The sequence below is a fragment of the Kogia breviceps genome, chromosome 4 (genome assembly GCF_026419965.1).
Source record: "Kogia breviceps isolate mKogBre1 chromosome 4, mKogBre1 haplotype 1, whole genome shotgun sequence".
In the NCBI taxonomy this organism is placed as follows: domain Eukaryota; kingdom Metazoa; phylum Chordata; class Mammalia; order Artiodactyla; family Physeteridae; genus Kogia; species Kogia breviceps.
In genome coordinates this window covers 112,237,570-112,260,725 of record NC_081313.1, presented here as the reverse complement: position 1 = coordinate 112,260,725, position 23,156 = coordinate 112,237,570, and the positions used below count along the sequence as shown (strand labels likewise).

Genomic DNA, 23,156 nt, shown 5'->3' with positions numbered 1-23,156 from the left:
CATAGTTATTAAATTTCCTTGTGCTTCTCAGTAGTATATGATTCCTTACTAAATGATGTGCATACTTAACGATTCTTGTCTTAATTTCTATCTCCCTCACTATAGACTTTACAAGGGCAAGCCCACCTCTATCTTTTTTTCTTGTGTGTGTTATTTTTTTGTCTCGTTTTTTTTCCTTTAAAATTTTTTAAAATTTTTTTTCCATTTTAAAATATTGACCACTTTGCCCCATGCTTAGCACTAAGAGCACTAGATTAAATTTACCTGTATAGTTGCAGAAATTTTTCTTTTGTGCCAAATCTTGGCATTTTCAATGAGTTTTATGTATAATTTTTATTTGATCCCAGCATTGTTTAGGTAGGCAAATATTAATACTTTGACAAATTGTAGCTATAAACTGACAAATACGTATGAACATATTGAGTCATAAGTAATAAAAGTAGAATTCAAATTCTGGGGTTAAATATAGACAGTAAGTTCATGCTTGGACACATCTCTACTACACATAGCAATCAGTAACAGTTAAAAACATAGAGGGAGGGACTTCCCTGGTGGTCCAGTGGTTAAGAATCCGCCTTCCAATGCAGGGGACGTGGGTTCAATCCCTGGTTGGGGAACTAGGATCCCACATGCCACAGAGCAGCTACGCCCACGCGCCACAACAACTGAGCCCATGCACCGCAACGAAGATCCTGTGCACCGCAACGAAGACCCGATGCAGCCAAATAAATATTTTTTTAAAAAAACATAAAGGGGGAAAAAAAAGAAATAGCTGGCTTCAAAAACAAGAGAAACATCTCAGCAGATCAAAGTATCAGAAACAGCACAGTGGAGCTAAAGTCAGGTGCCTGTTGGGCTGCAGATCCAGAAGCAGGCAATGGTAGCACATTCTATGTGTAAGAGGACCTGAAAGTGCTCCACGTGAGACAAAGGAATGAACAGGACAAACTCACTGCTTGAGGTCTGCCCTCCCTGAAAAATATTCAAAATATCATTTGCTATTGGACTTCAGCTTAATAAACAGAGAGGCAGAAGAGAGGGCAACAACTAGACTTCCCACTGTTGGTGACTGGAATGGTGATATCCCCTAATCACTGCAGGACAGGAGCCCTAAAACACCTCCATGAGCCCTAGTTTTGGGAAAATGCAACTAGAAAACCCATAGACAGGGAGGGGGAAAGCTTGGACAGAGAGAGATGTGCTAAAATGAAAATAACAACCCTCCCAATCAAATAAGTCTAGAAACCCAAATTCTAACAAATATGAAGAAATACAACATTTAAATTCTGCCATCCAAATTAAAAATTGGAATTCACTCCAGAAAGAATTTTATAGAACAATTTTAATATATTATTGAACAAAATAGGCAGAAACTAATCAAAAATAGTTAATTATACAAATATAAAAATCAATAGAGGAGATTAAACTCCAACTGGATGTAGTCACAGAGGAATTAGTCACAAGAGGAATTCTGGAGACTTCCCTGGTGGTCCAGTGGGTAAGAAAGATTCCGCACTCCCAGTGTACTCCCAGGGCCCGGGTTCCATCCCTGGTCAAGGAACTAGATCCCTCATGCACGCCACAACTAAGAAGTCTGCATGCCGCAACAAAGAGCCTGTGTTCCACAACTGAGAGCCGAGCAGCCAAAATAAATTTTAAAATAAATATATAAATATTTTTTTAAAAAAGGAATTCTGAAGGTAAAAAAAGAATAGTGGGAATGACAGAAGCAAATATTTTAAGAGAAAATATATGTCAATTATACCTAAATTTTAAAAATAAATAAAAATTTAAAAAATAACAGAATTTTCCAGAATTGAAGATAGACAAGGATCTCCAGATTAAAGCATGCTCTGAAAGGTAAACAGTAAACTCAGAGTATTAAAACTAGAATATTAAGGATAGAAGAAAAATCTTAAAAGCTAACAGATTATCTTCAAATAAACAACAATTAGACTTACAATAGGCATCTTATCAGTAACAAAAGGGTCCACAAGACAGTGGAGTAGTATCTTAAACATATTGAGAATAAAAAAATTGAAAACTCTTTCAATCTAGAATTTTAAACCTAGCTGTTCTTGAAGAGTGAGCATCCAGAATTTGGATTATGCCTTCCCAGACACTGACTCAGGTTTAAAGAACCTTCAGCAATAGTTTTCCATTTACTTAATTTGGGTGCAAAACAGCACTACTCAGTGACTGTCAAGTTATTCATACCAATTTAAATAACTAATTTAAATAACTAATCACAGTATGTAAGCTGTTTCAATTAACTTTATTGAATAGCCAAATTGATAAGTTAGCACAGTTCAAACGGTTATTTGCATGGGTTACAAATGACTTTGTTTTTACAGGAATAAAACAGTGAAAATTACAAACTGTAAAAAGGAAGACATCTTGTCTCTAACGTTTCAGAGAAGCAAGATTTAACACAGCACATTGAAGATCAATACATTTTTGAATTTGAAAACAAGAATTTAATGTTACAGTATTATACACTACTTTACAAAATTAAAATTTCTATATAAGGATTATATTTGTAATAGTTAACGAAATATTGAAATCACATTTGGTGGTCCCCTAGATAACAGCTGTTATTCATCTTTGATTAGAAGAAAATCTTTTATTCTAATTATTGTAAAACAGTCTATTAGACTCAATATATTACATTAAATTAAAACAATAAAATATATGCAAACTAAAATAAATGCTACAGCTTGAGGGAATATTAATGTGCCAGACTTACAGAAATGTTATTTTAAAAATCCTAGAAATTAGAAAAATAGAGTACTTTTTATGGTAGAACTGCCATGCTTAGATTTAAATACCAAGATTGCCCTTGTCAGTTATTTTAGTAGTTGCAGATCTGTAGAAAATTCAAGGATCTTTCATAATTTACAACTACAATAAAAAAAAATGGCATAGTGTAAATATTAGTTGCTTTACATCAAAAAGTAATACAAGATGAGATAGCAGGTAGTGCCCTAATTAAAAAAAAACAAAACTAAACAACACATTCAATATTGCAAAAAATAATTGCTTCATATCAATATCTCCAAAAGTTTCATTCATTCCCTCATTACTGGGAGAACAAATATTGTGAATCCTTACTAAAGTTATGTTTTTTATGACCTGGCTATTATAAAATTATTCTGGATTGCACATGTTATGCAATATCTAAAATAATTTTTTAAAGTAAATTTGTATAATACACTAACAAAGCATGTTGTAATAACAAGAGTCATACCCACTTAGGGATAAAAGTGAGGCACAAGGAAGATTATTGTCCCTAGGAGCACAAACTTTTCCCTCTGGAAGATTCTTTACTACTATTAAAAAAGAACCTACAATATAAACATTTAAAATTCACATTATGAACAGAATTTTAGTTATTTTAAGAAACATCAGTGCATAATAATGACTCAGTTTCTTCAGAAGAGGGGAAAATATAAATGTATTCTAACTAGCTACAATTTGAAAATTGCTTCCTAATAAATGAAGCAGCTTTCAAGAAAATTTCCAGTTCAATGTACCACTTGTATACTGAAAACAAACCTTAACACTGCTTAAGGGAGATAATATTTTTATACAACACAATTATTTTGATCTTGCTGGCAAGCAGTAGTATATACTCTAGTGGGACCTGTTTCTTCCCTACCCCAAAACAATTCAGTTAAAGTCAGCTCATATTGATGTAAACCTGAAAGTTACTATTTCATTGGTGATCATATGAGATCAAGATTGTAAACACATTTTTCTAACCCATTAAAACAAAGAAACAAAAATCTTTTCATCAAGTACTACTCATGAACAACTTTTACTTTAAGAAGTTCATATAAGACAAGATCAATCTGTGAAAACTGGACCAAACTCTTTTGAAGATATTCTATCACGGCACTTTAAACATACAGATGTATAATTTACCTATTTGTAAACAAAATTCACTGAATAGTTTTGACTATAATATTTCTCTGGCCAAATCAAAAAAGCAGTTTGTTGAGCATGTTCAGGAATGAAGTTTCTTTTGTAATTTTCATATATCAGATTTGTGTAGTCTTAATATCCACTAAACCAAACAGTGGCATTCATGCTTTAATTTTTAATATCCAAGAATAAATCTTATGAGCAGCTTCCAATTTAATTATTAAACTCCTTAGAAAAATGTTACTGATGCATTTGAGATAGTATTTAAGAAACCTTTAATTTCTTTCATTCATACTCATTTCACCAATATAATGCTTTTATTACACATCACAGAGCAAAAATGTACCAAATAAAACCCACTTAAAGGATCAAGATAACTTATCTCCTTATTATCATTGCCAGTCCCAACGTATTTATGAAGACAGCTCAGATTCTTTTCACTGCAGAATAAGACATTGTCCAACCAAGTCTTCTGCAGTCAAATCAGAAAACCACGTACTTCACTTCAAATCAGGGACTTTGTTCTTCAAGTATAGAGAATACTGACAGATTTTAAAGCTTGACTGTATCACTTCATAGTCTTCTCGAGCTAGACTAGAGTTAGTTTACTCTAGTTTTAGTTAACAAAATGATCCTTTTTCTTCCTAAAAAAACAATTGTGGGGGATGGATTCTAGTTTTCCAACATATTATTTACTTAAGAAATTTTTTGATTTTAAAAAGATCATTATCAATGGATTTGTAACTTCCCTGCAACATTTAGTCTTGTGAGGTTTTAAATGTAGCAGCCAAAAATTCAGAAAAAAATGAGAAATATACATTTGGAACACAGAAGTCTTTATTTTACAAAATGTACTTTGCCTCTGCAATACTGTCTTATTTCAATCCATAACAACTCAAACATAATTGGCAGCAAAGGAAAAAAGGTATCCAATCATATGTAGATATATTTTGATTTGAAAAATACAGTATTTCAGAGTTGCATGTTTGCTGTGTTCCTTTATTTGCTATAGTTTGTTGAGATCACAGTGAGAACATATAATCACATTAGTCCACAAACCTAATAGGAAAGGAAAGTATTACACATTTTCAGGTGTTCTGCATTATTGTAACTTTCCTTAGAAATTACTAAGTATCTTCATTTGTTCATTTATTCACTTGCTGTTGTATATGCAAGAGGAATTCATAATATGATAATGCAGATTCTGTTCTGTCTTCTACCATGTTTTGAAGGAAGTTTGCTTTCATTGGACTCTCATCCCTTAGGAATATAAGACAAATATTTACATACGTTAGACAAAATGTAATAGTGACATAAACAGTGGATTTGTCAGTCACAAAGCTTTTTTTTTTTTTTTTTTTCCTGCGGTACGCGGGCCTCTCACTGCCCTGGCCTCTCCCATTGCGGAGCACAGGCTCCGGACGCACAGGCTTAGCGGCCATGGCTCACGGGCCCAGCCACTCCGCGGCATGTGGGATCTTCCCGGACCGGGGCACGAACCCGCGTCCCCTGCATCGGCAGGCGGACTCTCAACCACTGAGCCACCAGGGAAGCCCTGTCACAAAGCTTTTGACACACATTTTGCTAATAACTGGATATAAAGCATAACTTAGTACTATTTATTAAAAAAAATTTTTTTTTTCTATATTCTTCTAAAGAGTTTGCGGGAATTCCCTGGCGGTCCAGTGGGTAGGAGTTCGCACTTTCACCGCTGGGGCCCGGGTTCCAACCCTGGTTGGGGAACTAATATCCTGTAAGCTGCTCAGTGTGGCCAAATCAATCAATCAATCAATAAAGAGTTTGCTTAAGCAAAAGGTCACACATATTTGAGTCACAAGGACTCAAAACAGGTCCTTGCAAGGCCAAATTGTTTCACTATCAGTAAATGACAAATTCAACTTACCTTATTACATAAAGTATTGGGTAAAATGGTCTCTGTTCTCTAAGCCAAGAGATGAAAGCTATTGTTCTGGCAGATTCTGGTGTATCAAGTTCTGGAAGGTCTGTCTATTAAACAAAAACCAGCAACATCCAACTTATTCTAATCATCTACAGTGTTTTTCAAACTTCATCTTGTATATGAATCACCTGGGGATCTTGCTGAACTGCAGACATTGATTTAGGAGGTCTGGGGAGGAGCCTGAGATTCTGCATACCACAGTTTTCTAGTAAGAGGTTGGAAACTTCTTAAAGGGACAGATAATAAATATTTTAGGTTTGCAGGTCATTTGGTCTCTGTTGCAATTCTCAACTCTGCCACTGTTCCACTGAAGTAGCCACAGACTATACATTATAACATCTAGAATTAACTGATCCATTCAGGCAGTTATTACAAATATAACCATTTCTCATCTCCTCATTACTTAAAATGCCTAGTCATCCAGACCAGCCATTAAGCTACTGCTTATCCTAGACAGAATCCTGACATATATGTCTTTTAAATATATAAATTTCATAATGACTTTTATAAATGAAGTTAAACCCATAAATATGAAAAGATGCTGACATAAAACATATTCCAAAGCTGGTGACAAACTGAGAGTTGAAACTGAAAAATATTATGTGAAATAAGACCATGTTATAATTAATTCTAACTTTAAAATTCACAGCTATCCAAATGGTACATAGTTTCACCATGCTTTCTCATGTGTTATTTCAAATACTCCTCCGTAAGCAATAGCATTCTTATTTTACAAACGAGGCTTGACCAGGTTTGACAAACCTGGTCAAGTCAAGGTTAGTAACTTGACCAAGGTCACAGAGCTAGTGACAGAGAGTCCACTATTACATTGTCCAATAATCAATATAAATCCAACTGACACTGGTCACAAGTCATTTGCTTGTGTGGAAATTAGCTTAGTTCTTACTCCAAAGCAGCGGTTAAAAGGACCCTGCCAAAGAACAATGAAATCACTTGCAAAAACACAAAACAGAAACAAAAAAGCCCTAACACTAATGCCAACAGCAGCAAACTTTTTTGGCCATTAAACCAAATTCTTTACTTTCTCCCTAAAGTAGTACACACACATAAGAATAAGTCAGTCAAAGATGCAAAATAACCTAAAGAATGCCTTTAAAATATAGCTATGATTTCAAAATAGGATGTTCATGTTTTTGCCACATTTGAAATGCCTTTAAGCCTATTATAATCACCATAATTACATAATCTTACCATAGTCTGTGGAATTAATGCATAGTTTTCAACTCCTAGAACTTGACTGAGAAAATTCTGTCCACAATTTCTTCCAACCCAAAGCATTAGTACCTAGGGACAGGAAGAAAACTATTTTGAGATGTGGCTTAACCGTAAGCTATTGACTTACCTTTAACCACTGACTATGTTACAAAAGATCAGAACAGTACGTTTACTGAGATTGTACAGCCTTCAACTGAAGTAATGATAACTACCATTTACCATGATGAGACATTTTATGCTTGGCATGAAAGGAGACCATGCAGGGAGAAGTGGCCAATACAAAAATATACAGATTAAATAGCATATAATCTGTTAAGGAAGAGAGGTATTAAGAGGAATGAAGGTAGTAGTATGCAGGGAGAAAAATCCAGCGCAGTCAAGACTACTCACAGAGCCTGCATCCATGAGGAAAGCTCCATCCCTGCTCAGCTTCTCCACTGAAAGCTGAAGAATAGGTGGCTGAGGTATAGTGCGATCATTGATGTTGATTGCACCCTAAAGAATTAAGCAAAAGATTAAAAGCTTTTAGTCATGTACCACAATGTTCACTGCAGCAGTATTTACAATAGCCAGGACATGGAAGCAACCTAAGTGTCCATCAACAGATGAATGGATAAAGACGTGGAACATATATACAATGGAATATTACTCAGCCATAAAAAGAAACAAAATTTAGTTATTTGTAGTGAGGTGGAGGGACATAAAGTCTGTCATACAGAGTGAAGCAAGTCAGAAAGAGAAAAACAAATACTGTATGCTAACACAAATATATGGAATCTAAAAAAAAAAGGTTCTGAAGAACCTAGGGTCAGGACAGGAATAAAGACGCAGACGTAGAGAATGGACTTGAGGACACGGGGAGAGGGAAGGGTAAGCTGGGACGAAGTGAGAGAGTGGCACTGACATATGTACACTACCAAATGTAAAACAGACAGCTAGTGGGAAGCAGCCGCATAGCACAGAGAGATCAGCTCAGTGTTTTGTGCCCACCTAGAGGGGTGGGATAGGGAGGGTGGGAAGGAGATGCAAGAGGGAGGGGATATGGGGATATATATATATACATATAGTTGATTCACTTAGTTATACAGCAGAAACTAACACAACACTGGAAAGCAATTAAACTCCAATAAAGATGTTAAAAATAAATAAATACATAAAGTAAAAAAAAGATTAAAGCTTTCAGATACAGGTAACAGGGAGCCACAATTAAACAAAAATTTTAATGAGTGTTACCTCTGAGATTTTGGAACTTATTTAGGTAAATCACAATTATTCATATTTAAATTTAAAGAAGAGGAAGAAATATGTATCCCTTATCTAAACAAAGTCACCATGAATCCCAATAAAGCCAAAATAATTTCTGATCTTAATTATTATTTTAAAAACTAATACAATAAATGCAATCAACATCATGTATCCTGAATGGATAAATGACATTAGTGAGATCCAAATAAAGTCTGGAATTTAGTTAATAATAACAGATGATTGCGTGGCTTAGATCAATGTACACATCCTGAGGGAAGAGTAAGTCTAATGCAAATGAGTTTTTAATAGTTCTCTCCAATTTAATATTTATTAAGGCCAGAAATAGAAGGTTTTCATTTATAATTGAGTACAGTAGTGCCATCTTAAAACACACACACACACTCACCTTTAAATATTTATAACTATTCATTTTTGACCAAAAGTTGATTTAAGTACTAAAACTTGGTACTTAATTAACCTTATCTAAAGGAGAAAGTAAATAAAATACTGACCTGTCAAGGGGTACTACCTTGATAAGACTTTAGCTCTACCAGGAACTATTAATCACAGCACCTTAAGATCTCTGGCCTTAGGGTGTATGGGCAGCAAGAGAGACTATAACTTAAATACAGCCGTTCAGAAATTAATGTGAACTAAGAAAACAGAGCCTTGTCCTTCTCTGGTGATAAAGATGGGAAGCTATCAGTGGCTCACTTTTCTAGTCTTGTAGAAAAGGCTAATCTGAAAGAATAAGGCAATGCAAGAGAGTCTATGAATCTGAGCTAGACCTGAGTTTAGTTATACCCTAAGCCTTTTGTGTGGTTTGTGTTTGAGTGCCACATCAGTCCCCTTTCCTTCCTAAGCTTACTTGCAAAAAAGAGAGTCCTGATAAATAAACCACCATAAGTCCTAGTAGTGCTTGTCTTTGAATGTATATGAGTGATTTATTTTTCTTCTTTCTAGTGGTTTCCGTATTATACACATCTAATATATTGCATCTGTATTTTTATGCTAATTTGCCTTTTTTTTAATGTGAGAAAAAGATAGGTCCAGTTAGTTGAACCTGTCAAACACAGGATTAATCTTGTTATTATTTTTGTAATACAAACTAATAATGTCATCAACAGTTTTCATTTGCTAAAGTTACCTCAAATTTCACAGGCAATTTCTCCTTTATTATGCAAGGTATCCTAAAATCTTTAAACTCCAAAAAGGTTTTAACCAAAATATTACTTCCAACATATATATCCTAATTTGATCACAATGTAGGAAGAAAGGTTATGATTTAACATTTTCATGCTTGTAGCTTTAACTCAGGTTAATTTCCTATCAAGGAAAAATAATGTTACAACTTAGATAAATATTTTCTCTTTAATTCAGGAACACCATTACACTAAACACTGACCTGAGGTATTTAAATTAAGTGTAATTTTACTCTAGGGATACTCCTTTCAGATCAATTTGCTTAAATAAATAAATCATAGGTTGCTCTGGTCAATCTGACAATCTCTTCATTTACTTAGATCTGCTCTAAAGATCTGTCTGAAATAAACAGTAAAGTTTATTATTTTAATAACTTAAATAAAGGTACTATTTTCAGGAGCTTCCCAAAACCAAAATTTCTTTATATAGGAATAAAATGAAAAGCTTTACAAAAGAAAACATCTTTCTTCATTTCTGCAGTGGATTCAATATAATTAGGCTTATAAACCTTTAAGTAAAAGCAACTAAAAAATGAATCAATCTTACCTCATCTGAGAGATTGTCAACTCTATACAAACTGGGATGAGTTGTGAGCATAAGGTAAACCAAAGGCTGATTTTTCACTTGACACATAGCAAAAATGCGTTCATCTAGACATGCATTTGTCCCAGTCTGAAATGATTTCTATAACAAAAAAAATACCCCCATTAAACAAAAGAAAAGGTATTTAACAAATACATGTAAAATTTTGCAAATATCAGTTGTTAAAAGAATATCTTCAGACAGAATTAACAAATTTACCGTTAACTATTCTTTCAAAAATATATATTGGGACTTCACTGGTGGCACAGTGGTTAAGAATCTGCCTGCCAATACAGGCAGATCTTCCCTGGTCTGGGAAGATCCCACATGCCGCAGAGCAACGAAGCCCACAGCTACTGAGCCTGCACTCTAGAGCCCGTAAGCCACAACTACTGAAGCCCAGGTGCCTAGAGCCTGTGCTCCACAACAAGAAGCCACCGCATGAGAAGCACATGCACCGCAACGAAGAGTAGCCCCTGCTCACCACAACTAGAGAAAGCCTGCATGCAGCAACGAAGACTCAACGCAGCCAAAAAAAAAAATATATATATATATATATATATATATATATATATATATATATATATACCTAATAAGTCACACACATCTATTAAATCGTGGCTATATCCTCACCTGAAAGTCTTGACAAATTAATTATCTGACCATGGCAAAGTCATTTAATCTCTCCAGCATGTTTCCTAATCAATGAAATCGATCTAAACACTCTATCTACCATATAGCAATAGTGATGTAAAAATCTAAATAACATCGCAAGAAGGATAAAGTTATACTGCAGATGACAAAAATAAAGACATGGGGCTTCCCTGGTGGAGCAGAGGTTGAGAGTCCGCCTGCTGATGCAGGGGACACAGGTTCGTGCCCCGGTCCGGGAAGATCCCACATGCCGCAGAGTGGCTGGGCCCGTGAGCCATGGCCGCTGAGCCTGCGCGTCCAGAGCCTGTACTCCGCAGCGGGAGAGGCCACAACAGTGAGAGGCCCGCGTACCAAAAAAAAAAAAAAAAAAAAAGACATGTATGAAATATGAAGGACCAAAGATCTAAGTTTCTGTAAAAGCTGGGTGATGATTAATGGTGGTTAACTACCCTTGTTTCTCCCACAGTTAGAGAAATTAAATAATGTAACAAAGCTCACAAATCAATCAGGAAAATTAATAATTTGAAGACAACTGCTTAGCACAATACAGATAATAAGTAATTGTGAGTTTCAACTGGAATATCAGCTCCATGAAGAATAATGAAGTTCTGAGGTAAGGTTTTAGTCATTTCTATTGATGGAAAGGAATAGAAAGAGGCAGAGAGATAACAGCAATGAAAGTATGCCTTAAAACAAATGCACTGGGACTTTCCTGGTGGTCCAGTGGCTAAGACTCTGTGCTCCCTATGCAGGGGGCCTGGGTTCAATCCCTGGTCAGGGAACTAGATCCTGCATTCCACACCTAAAGATACCACATGCCACAACGAAGATCTTGCATGCCGCAATGGAGACCCAGTGCAGCCAAATAAATAAATAAATATTTTTTTAAAAACAAATAAAAAAACCCAAATGCACTGACTATAAATAAGCAAGAAGAGATAAGGTTCTTAAAGAAAGAGTACTATGGGAAATGAAAGAAGTTCCATTTATTCATTCAAAAAATATCTACTGAGTGCCTACTATGTACTAAGAACTGTTCTAGATGCAGGGACAAAGTGGTAGACAAGTTAAAAATCCTTGTCCTTGTGGACAAAAATCCTAGTAAGGGAGAAGTAAATAATAAACAAGCAAAATATGTGGTATTTCAGTGTTAAGTGCTACGGAGAAAAACAAAGGAAGAAAGAGAGATAAAGAATGTCAGGGTGGGATGGGATGAGAGTACTGCATATTAAATGGGGAGATGAGGGAAGGCAGGCCTCAGTGAAGGAGAGCATTTAATGAAAGACCTGAAGAGGGAAGAGCTCAGATTCTTAAATGTTAAAATTTAAGTATTTATGTAACCTCTGTGCATTTACATTATATTCAGAAGTGGAAATACATAATTTGAGTTAAAGAAACTAGAAGTATATTCAAAAGCTATTTCTATCAATGCGTAACAGGTTGCCCTTCTTGCCTGGAAGAGACAACATACACCTGACAGGCCAATGCTGGAGTTCAGAAAGTATACAAATTGACAAGAGCAGTCCTTAATTCATCCTGGAATCTGGAATGGTTCCCCAGGTGATCTGTTAACGTGAGCTTTTTAATAAAATTTTATAAGGGAAAGTTATACTAAGCCTACAAGTTTAGACATTTTTTATTAACTGAAGTATAGTTAATTTACAATGTGTTAGTTTCAAGTGTGCCTCAAAGTGATTGTTTCCTCTTTTTCAGATTCTTTTCCAGTATAGGTTACTTTTTTTAATATATAAATTTATTTTATTTATTCATTTTTGGCTGCATTGGGTCTTCGTTGCTGTGCACAGGCTTTCTCTAGTTGCGGCAAGCGGGGGCTACTCTTCGTTGTGGTGCATTGGCTTCTTCATTGCGGTGGCTTCTCTTGTTGTGGAGCACAGGCTCTAGGCGCAGGCTTCAGTAGTTGTGGCACTCAGGCTCAGTAGTTGTGGTTCGCGGGCTCTAGAGCACAGGCTCAGTAGTTGTGGCACACAGGCTTAATCGCTCCATGGCATGTGGGATCTTCCCCGGCCAGGGCTGGAACCCGTGTCCCCTGCATTGGCAGGCAGATTCTTAACCACTGCGCCACCAGGGAAGCCCTGTATAGGTTATTATAAGATGTTAAGTACAGTTCCCTGTGCTATACAGTAGGTCCTTGTTATTTACCTATCTTATATATAGTAATGTGTATGTTAATCCCAAACTCCTAATTTATCTCTCCCCTAATCCCCGCTATCCCTTTTGGTAACCATGTTTGTTTTCTAAGGACATTATATTTTGGACATTGGAAAAATAAGCCTCCTCCACCAGGCTAGAGTTTCCTTTTTTTTTTTTAATTTTTATTTATTTATTTATTTATGGCTGTGTTGGGTCTTCGTTTCTGTGAGAGGGCTTTCTCTAGTTATGGCAAGCGGGGGCCGCTCTTCATCGCGGCGCACAGGCCTCTCACTATCGTGGCCTCTCTTGTTGCAGAGCACAGGCTCCAGATGCACAGGCTCAGTAGTTGTGGCTCACGGGCCTAGTTGCTCCGCGGCATGTGGGATTCTCCCAGACCAGGGCTTGAACCTGTGTCCCCTGCACTGGCAGGCAGATTCTCAACCACCGCGCCACCAGGGAAGCCCTAGAGTTTCCTTTTTTTCTTTTTTCAGGAGCCAGGGGTATGGGCAAAAGGTAGGCAGGGGAGACAAATAAATAATAATATAAAAAAATTAAAAAATAAAAAATAAATATTTTTTTAAAGTCCTCTATAAATAAATATATGCACAAAGAGCTACCAGATCATAGAAGGAAAGGCAACTGCCAGAGAGACAACATTTGAGCTCAAAGACAAGGATAGGAGAGCATAATGTAGATCATGGAAATAGGTACACATGTATAAGAAGGCATTTCTAAGATTAAGAAATGAAATATGGGACTTCCCTGGTGGCGCAGTGGTTAAAGAATCCACCAGCCAATGCAGGGGACACAGATTTGAGCCCTGGTCCAGGAAGATCCCACATGCTGCAGAGCAACTAAGCCTGTGTGCCACAACTACTGAGCCCGTGCGTCTAGAGCCTGTACTCAACACGAGAAGCCACTGCAATGAGAAGCCCATGTACCACAATGAAGAGTAGCCCCTGCTCGCTGCAACAATAGAAAGCCCGTGCACAGCAACAAAGACCCAGTGCAGCCTAAATAAATAAATAGTAATTGCACTACAAAAAAAAAAGAAATGAAATATGGCTGAAATATTGTAGGGAGCAGGAAAGCATCATAAGAAGAATCTCGTGTGTGACTTGTTGCTGTAGCGGTAAAATATACAGTTCCTGTTTTGAAAAACTGGAAAACCGATCATTTGCATGTTTGATAACATCAGTGAATACTTCATCAGTGAGCATCTCTTACAAAGAAGGCACATACTTTAAATCAGTATTTTGTAAATTTTTTTGGTTACAAATCCATTAAGATACAATAGGAGTTAAGGTCCCTGTCCTCAGAAAACTTAACTGATGTAAAGTTATATATACAACGTTTAGTGGTTCACAGGACAAAAACTTTGGCTGTTGACATTTTCACTGTGTTAGTTTCTGATACTGATTCTTTTACCTGTTTAAGGAGAGCCAACACAAACAGTGGGAAAAGCCGCAAAGAAAAAGGAACCATAAGTCCATGTTGCTGGTTACTTAGGACTGAAGAACGATAAGCTGAAAGAGAGTCTATGACAGCATTCACTAGGGCATCCCGAGCATCACTCAGACTGGCAGTCACAGACCTGTCAACAGCTAACAGAGGTTGAGGTAGGGACAAAAGAGAAAAAAGATAGAAGTTTAGCTACCCCACTGTTAAGGAAAGAAAAGTTTTTTAAAATTATACAAATTTTTCTCTCAAGTTATTACATACGCAAGGAACCAAACATAGCAGTTAAAAGCACATACTTTGGAAAATCAAACCAACCTGTGTTGAAATGTTCTTCTGCTATTTCCTAGCAGTATGAATATGTGGCAAGTAATTTAACCTTCATGAGCCTCAGTATCCTTACTTGTAAAATGCGAAAACTGTATTTTGCCAAATCTAAGATGTTATTAATTGTAACCCACCATTTTATTTTATGTATCATTGAGAAAGAAAAAACCCTGCAATTAAACACACATACTTTCTTAACACAGAGAATTTTTATTTCATATTTATTGAAAGAACTCTTGGCTATTTAGATGATCTTCATCATCTGTCATGCCACACTGTTTTATGCTTTTCTTTATACTCAAAAAATTTCTTCAATACTAAAAACACTATAATTGTTTTGAAGACTTCTCAAACTATAACTAAACTCAATTCACGTGCTATCAAAAATACACTCAATGGGGCTTCCCTGGTGGCGCAGTGGTTGAGAGTCCATCTGCCGATGCAGGGGACACGGGTTCGTGCCCCGGTCTGGGAAGATCCCACATGCTGCAGAGCGGCTGGGCCCATAAGCCATGGCCGCTGAGCCTGTGAGTCCGGAGCCTGTGCTAGGGGAGGGACTTCCCTGGTGGTCCAGTGGTTAAGATTCCACGCTTCCAATGCAGGGGGAATCCCTGCTCAGGGAACGAAGATCCCACAGGCCACGCAGCATGGCCAAAAGATTTTTAAAAAAATACACTCAATGAGGTGTTAACTGCTATGACCAAATTTGTACATAAGCAAGAAAGAATGAAGACTACTGTTTACCTGATCAACAGTAACTCTAAGACTTTATCAACTGAAGACATCCTGATTTTAAAGATTTTGACAAAATGTGAAAAAAGTACATATTGGGATCAACCAATTTTAATAACAGAACTATAATTTGTTGTGAAGATTTTTTTTTAATCCACAAATACTGCCTGATAGACAGTTGTTGCTGAAAATAATAATAATCACACTGTTACCAAAACATACCAGTTTAACTAAATATAAAGGCAATGACCCTCAAATTTCTTAGGTCACAATTTTTAACTTTTGACAACACATGAGACTAAAGTGAGGTTAGATTCTTTACCATGTTCCATTAAAGAAAAATTTTCCCAATAGGAAATTCAAGAAAATAGGTAATTATTCCTATTATAGGCAGATTTGAGTTTGAAGCAAATGGACCCACTGGTAGTCATCTCTGAAGGAGAAAGGGAGCAAGAAACAAAATGATGTTAAGCTTTATGTATTTGAAAAAAGGATCAAAAAAAAAAATCCAAGAAAGCAACTCTATCTGAGATGGAAAACATTAAGGAAAACATGGTTATTTAAGTCCATAGCAGGCAGATTGTGAGGCAGAAAACAGTTTAGTGGTTGCCTAAGGCCAGTGAGGGAAGAAAAAGGGAGTGAGCAGTAAGTGTTAATGGACATGAGGTTCTTTTGGGGGTGACAGAAATGTTCTAAAACTGGATTGAGGTGATGGCCACACAAATCTGTATATATACTCAAAACAATGGAATTGTATACTTAAATGGGTTAAGTGATTGTTATATCACTTGTATCTCAATAAACTGAAACTACATTTCAATAAAGCTGTTTAAATTAAAAAAAAAAAAAAGAAAGAAAAAAAAAGATCAGGTTATCTGCAGCAGATCCATTTACTTATCAGGCATACACCGGATCCAAAATATTGAAATCGTAAAGCTAATTATTTAAAGGAAAACAAAACTATGTGGACATTTCAAATGTTACTACTTGCAATATATTTGCAATAGGTGATAACAATTCTTACCCATATTGGCCAATAACCCTGAAATTGCTTGAACATCAGCTCCAAGAAAGACTTCATTTAGAGTTGAAACTACTGGCAAACACAAAGTATGAACACGAATTCTTCTTTCACCTTTGGACAAAACATACAAATGATAGTGAAGGACAGCACTATAAAAAAAAGTTTGTATTAAAGTTACTTGGAAAAATCAGTTCTTTTCAATTTGGAACCAAACAGGGTTATGTATAGTAAGCAGGGATAGTATCAAAACTTTAATTCGTGAAAACTCTAAAGCATTATTTCTTTTGTTTTTTTTTAACTACAAAATTATTTTTCTTCAAGGTATTACTGAAAAGACCACAGGGATCATATCCAAATGATGGTAACATGCTAGCTTCTTAAAAATTTCTTTTCTGAATTTTTTGGTTACTTTATCCTTTTTCATAAACACAATTTTGGGAAAATATACATACTGTAAGACAACACTACTCCAAGATGTGTTCTAGAGTTTGTTTTGATATTTAAAGTCCAGAGAAATTTCTTTCTTTTTTTTTTTTTTGCGCTACGTGGGCCTTTCACTGTTGTGGCCTTTCCCGTTGTGGAGCACAGGCTCCGGACGCGCAGGCTCAGTGGCCATGGCTCACGGGCCTAGCCGCTCCGCGGCATGCGGGATCTTCCCGGACCAGGGCACAAACCCGTGTCCCCTGCATCAGCAGGTGGACTCTCAACCACTGTGCCACCAGGGAAACCCCAGAGAAATTTTATGTTTCTTTTTAATCACAGGAAAAAAATTTAAAAGTAATAGACTAAAGTGCTCAGCACAGCCAAATTATAAACAAACAAACAAATAAAGCTTTCATTAAAAAAAAGAAATCAACTCATAGTCACAATACATCCTCTTTGGTAATTACCCACAACAATAAAAATCAATAAATACAAGAAACAAAAATGAAAATCTTTTGAGAGCCATAAAATATCAAATATCATGTCAATCTTTAAAAAATTACTAATGAGCAAGACCTTGAACAACAAAGAAAAAGAACAAGTAAAAAAAACTAGAGAGGATACCCACACTACAACCTGCAGGGACACATGAAGACTAAAGTAATTGTATCTAGGAGGAGCTCATACAAATAACTTTTAAAGAGAAGTGACATCTACAAAAAAGGGTAACATTGTTTAGTGCTTCTTGTCTAGATAAAAACATTGAGAACTAAAAGACATAAGGTACAATGTTTAGCCTATCATATTGGCAACAACAACGATTACACACATAGATGCAGGCACACACAGATACATGCACACAAAATCAGAAACTGAAATGAAAAGGGCACTGGATGGGACTACAAACGGGTAAAATATTTCTGAAAAGCAATCTGACAATACCAAGATTTTTCTAAACAGTTGATCTCTATACTTTTTATTTCCAATCCTAGAAATCCATCTCAGGGAAATTTTCAGAAATGACAAAGATTTGTGGACATGGATAGATATTATAATCACATTTTCCATAAAAACAAAACATTAGAAATAAACTAAACTTCAAATAGTAAATATATAAAAAGATATCCAATGTTAGTTATTAGGGAAACATGAAATAAAACTAAAAGTGATATCACTATACTTTATTAAAATGGCAAAACAGACAAAACAAACAAAAAACCTCAAACAAAACACAACAAACAAAAACTAAACACTGATAACAGCAAATGCTGGTGAGGATGCAGAGCAGCTGGAACTCTCATACACTGCTGGTGAATGCAAAATGGTACAGCCACTTAGGAAAAGTTTGGCAACTTCCTAAAAAGTTAAACATAAGCTCACCGATACAACCTAGCCATCCATCAAAAACACTGAAAAAGTATTAACCGAAGTGAAATCACAATTTATGCTCACACAAAAATCCACATGCAAATGTTCATAGGGGCTATATTTGAAACGGCCAAAAACTGGAAACAACCCAAATGTACCTCAACTGGAAAGTGAATAAACAAACTGGGTACAGTGGAATACTACTTAGGAATAAAAAATAACTACTGCTGGATGAAACAATATGGATGAATCTCAAATGCACTATGCTAAGTGAAAGAGCCAGATACAAAAGGCTACCTACTGTATGATTCTATTCACAAGACAGTCTTACAAAGGCAAAAAAACTACAGGGTCAGAAAACAGATCAATGGTTGCTAGGGGCTGGGGATGGGAGAGAAATGACTACAAAAACACAAGGAGATTTGAGGGGTAATGGAACAGAATATGATACCTAAATTGTGGTGGTGGTCACACACACATTTGTCAAAACTTGTGGAACTATACATTAAAATGGTAGATTTTACCATAGGTCAATTATATATTATTAGTTTTTTGGTTTGTTTGTTTGCGGTATACGGGCCTCTCACTGTTGTGGCATTTCCCGTTGTGGAGCACAGGTTCCAGACGTGCAGGCTCAGTGGCCATGGTTCATGGGCCCAGCCGCTCTGCGGCATGTAGGATCTTCCTGGACCGGGGCATGAACCCGTGTCCCCTGCATCGGCAGGCGGACCCTCAACTACTGCGCCACCAGGGAAGCCCCTAGTTTTTTTTTTTTAATGTTAAGAAAAATCAATGAGCAGAAAAAGGATTGGGATGTTCTTCTGTCAAATAAAAAATGATACCTAGAGACAGAAATCCATCTTACTTTCACATTTATGACATGCAATATTACAATCACAGTACAAAAACTGGACTTCTCTCATACTAAAGGTTTTCATTAAAATATCTGTATTATACACTTTGTATAGATTTTGGTGGGGCTGTGAAGGTCAGTAGACATAGCACAGAAACAGTTCCAAAACCTTTTTTAAGGAGACACAACAGAATAGGGTGAGAGCTGTGAATCTTTAAAATAATAAAAATAAATTTAACCAGCCTTCACATCATCTTTAGGACAAAACACATTACAAATTAATTAGTACTAAACAAATTATACGCTTAAAAAGTGTTTATCTTCCATTTGAGCTCCTTCAAAACTTAACTCAAACGTCACCCTCTGTGAGACCTTTCCTGGCAACCCTATCTTAAAAAACAATCCCCTAAGCACTTCTTAAACCCTTCACCTGCTTTCTGTTTCTCCTTAACTGATATTACTATGTAACATACTACTATTTTACTTATGTATCTTCTTTATTGTTTGTCTTCCCTACTAGAATAAGCACTAAGAGAAAAAGGCTTTTAATTCAGTTTTATTGACTGTTGTATTACCAGAACATATTTCAGACACTAAGTAGACTCTCAAGGAGTTTATCACAAGCCATAGACTACATGGCCAAATCAAAAATCTTACCTTTGCTATATCATTGTGCTTATAGTTAACAATACAGTATTTTAGACTTAAATTTTGTTAAGAGGATAGATCTCATGTTATGTGTTTTTGCCACAGTAAAACAAACAAAAAGCTTACCTTTGCTGGATGTATACAAGAGTGCTGACTGAAAGGAAACCAACTGAGTGTCAGTAAGACTCTCTTCCACTGACATCTGTACTGCATACCCAGCATCTGGGTTTACATTGGGTAAAGACAGTAAGTCTGTGGACCGAACAAAGAAGTTCCCATGGAAAGTATGAATGGAAAGACCTAGAAAAGAAAAATATATCAAAATGATTTATATACACCTACATATAGATATTTACATTTTATCCTTGTCACTTATCAGAATAGCACAGAGTAAATTAAAAAGTTTAGATGTGATGTTGTGGTTTATAAGAAATATATACTTGGTCTTTACCAGTTCCTGGCACAGAGCTCCTAAAACCCTTAGAATTCCCTAAGTGTTGACAGTCATAAAGGTATCTTTTGCTATGTTAACAAAGTGGCTTTGGAAAGCACTTAGGTAACCTAAGGATGGGGGCTGGTTGTCAGAGGATTCAACCATATGATAAGAGGGTTAGATCTTCCAGTTCAACCCCCCACCACTACCTCCAGGGAGGGGAGAGGCGTTAGAGGTTGAATCAATCACCAAATGTCAGTGATTTATCAGTCATGACTATGTAATAAAGCCTCCATAAAAACCCAAAAGGATGGGGTCCTTTAGAGAGCTCTGGGATTATGAATACATAGAGATTTGGGGAGAGTGAAGCTCTCAAAGAGATCAAGGAAGCTCCAGAAGCTCCATGCCCTTTCCCTTTCCCTATATCTTGCTCTATGCATCTTTTCTATTTTGCTGTTCTTGAGTTATATCCTTTAAAAATAAACCAGTAATCTAGTAATTAAAATGTTTCTCTCAGTTCTATAAGCCACTCTAGCCAATAATTTCAACCAAAGGAGGGATTTGTTGGAACATCCAATCTATAGCCAGTTGGTCAGAAGCACAGCTAACAAACTGGACTTGCAACTGGCTTCTTAAATGGGATGGTGGGGGTGGGTAAGGATGGGAGACAGTCTTGGGAGACTGAACCCATAACATGTGGGATCTGATGTTAGCTCTACATAGACGATGTAAGAACTGAGTTAACTGCTTGGTAGTGTGGAGAAAAACAACCCACACATTGTAACTGGAAGCAGAATCATATTAAAGAATACACAGTAGTTAGTGAGAGTGTGGAAGGAATAAAAGACATCTTCCTAAATGAATTCAAGTTTTCAAAAAACTTTTTTCAATAATAATTTGGCAATATCTACCAAAATTCTAAATGGCTACTTACTTTGACTCCAGTAATTCCATAACTAAGAATTTATCCCAGAATATCCTCGTAAAATATCCTTGTAACAGTGTTTCTACTAACAAATCTCACAACTGGTATTTGCTCACACTGACAACTCAAAAAAGAATAATTTATTCTATAGATACAATTAAGTGCCAAATTCGTATGTGTAAAAAAAAACTAAGCATAACAAAAAAAATCAGAAATATCTTCAATGACAATGAGTAGGAAAATAACTAAATTGTGATTTTTACATTCTACTGAATACTGGGTAGAAGTTAAAAAGCATGAGACAGATCTACATAAAGTAATATTATTAGATCTTCAAGATTTGCTGAAAACATGTACGTTATTTATGCTACTACACTGTACTATATATTCTCCATGGAGAGGTACATATGTATGTAAATGTATAGAAAAACTTAGCATTACCACAATGTGGTTATAGTGACTACATAAGGATGGAGTGAAAGTGAAATAACACACACACACAAGCTTATACAAGAGGACTTTAGCTTTATCAATAATGTTTTCAGTTTTTACAAATAACAGGTATATATTTTGCTTGTGAAATAAAAACCAACTTTACAACAGTAATCAGGAAAAAAAGGAGGATGTAGTTCTGTACATACAAAAACAAAGTATATACAGAAAAAGAAGCCAGATGTGATCCTCACTGCTTTTATTTGAAGGCAAAAATATATTCCCATGCTTATATATGCACGGGAAAACTTTTTCAAGGGCATATGAGAAACTCTGAGGTAGACCATACTGGCTTAAGTTTAATTTCTCATTTTATATCTTTTTGTGCTGTACCTTTTTTTTTTTTGTAGCTTTACCAAGAGCATATTACTTCATGTAATATGAATTTAATGTAATTTATCATTAAAAGAAAGAGAAACCTAAGCAAATTAACCACAAAGATTTAGTTAAATTAAGCACTCTAGAAAGAGGGCATAGGTTGGTTTCTATGTCCAAGCTCTTTATGCAAAGTTAGGTATATATAAAATAGCTTCTGTCCTGCCAAATAGAAAAAGTCTTAAAAGCACTTTTAGGACATACATTCCCCTTAATTTAGAGCCAATATCTGCAGAAATAATCATTTATGAGGTCCATCAATCTTGAATGAATGGGATACAACAAATGGGCCCTTTAAAACATAAATATTAAAAAACTATTAGAATTAACAAGCAAGTTCAACAAAGTTGCTGGATACAAGATCAGTATACAAAGAATTAATTATATTTATAGGAGAAAGAAATTTTAAAAATAATTCTATTTAAAATATAATGGAAAAAAATATTTAGGAATAAATTTAACAAAAGAAATGCAAAACTTACATTCTGAAAACTGCAAAATATTGTCGAAAAAATTAAAGAAGAGACATACCATGTTTTTGGATGGAAAGACCCATTATTGTTAAGATGCCAATATTCCCCAAATTTACCTATTAAATACAATTCCTACCCAATACCAGCTGGCTTCCTTGAAGAAACTGACAAGATGAAACTAAAATTCATACAGAAATGCAAGGGACCCAGAATATCATAACAATCTTGGTAAGGAAGAGAAAAGTTGGGAAGACTCATACTTCCTAATTTCAAACTTATTATAAAGTCACAACAGTCAAGAAAGTTTGGTCCTGGCATAAGACAGACATAGATTAAAAGAATAAAATTCAGAATCCAGAAACAAACCTTCACATTTATGATCAACTAATTTTTAACAAGGGGCCATGGACACCAAGACAATTCAACAGGGAGAGAATAGACTTTTTAACAAAAGGTGCTGGGACAAATGTATATCCAGATGCAAAAGAATGAAGTCAAACACCTACCTCATCAAATACAAAAATTAACTAAAAATAAATCAAAGACTTAAATATAAGAATTATAACTATAAAAGTCTTAGAGGACAACATACATATAAATGTTCATGACCTTGGATTAAACAGTGGTTTAATGCTACAATAAGATACCAAAAACACAAACAGAAAAAGTT

At 35.6% G+C, this 23,156-nt stretch overlaps 1 protein-coding gene across 3 annotated transcripts in view; it reads right to left on the bottom strand.

Annotated features, from left to right (window-relative positions):
* Positions 1-2,257: 2,257 nt before the first annotated feature.
* SEC24A (SEC24 homolog A, COPII coat complex component) overlaps positions 2,258-23,156 on the bottom strand; it is a 63,834-nt gene continuing 42,935 nt past the window's right edge. For all 3 annotated transcript variants that reach the window (XM_059059909.2, XM_059059910.2, XM_059059911.2), the window contains 8 exons: positions 19,915-20,088; positions 16,497-16,607; positions 14,384-14,559; positions 10,115-10,252; positions 7,511-7,615; positions 7,097-7,189; positions 5,828-5,931; positions 2,258-5,184 (listed from right to left, as the gene is read on the bottom strand). In XM_059059909.2, coding sequence (XP_058915892.1) covers positions 5,070-5,184; positions 5,828-5,931; positions 7,097-7,189; positions 7,511-7,615; positions 10,115-10,252; positions 14,384-14,559; positions 16,497-16,607; positions 19,915-20,088 — 1,016 coding nt within the window. In that variant the 3' untranslated portion in view covers positions 2,258-5,069. The remainder of the gene's footprint in view (positions 5,185-5,827; positions 5,932-7,096; positions 7,190-7,510; positions 7,616-10,114; positions 10,253-14,383; positions 14,560-16,496; positions 16,608-19,914; positions 20,089-23,156) is intronic.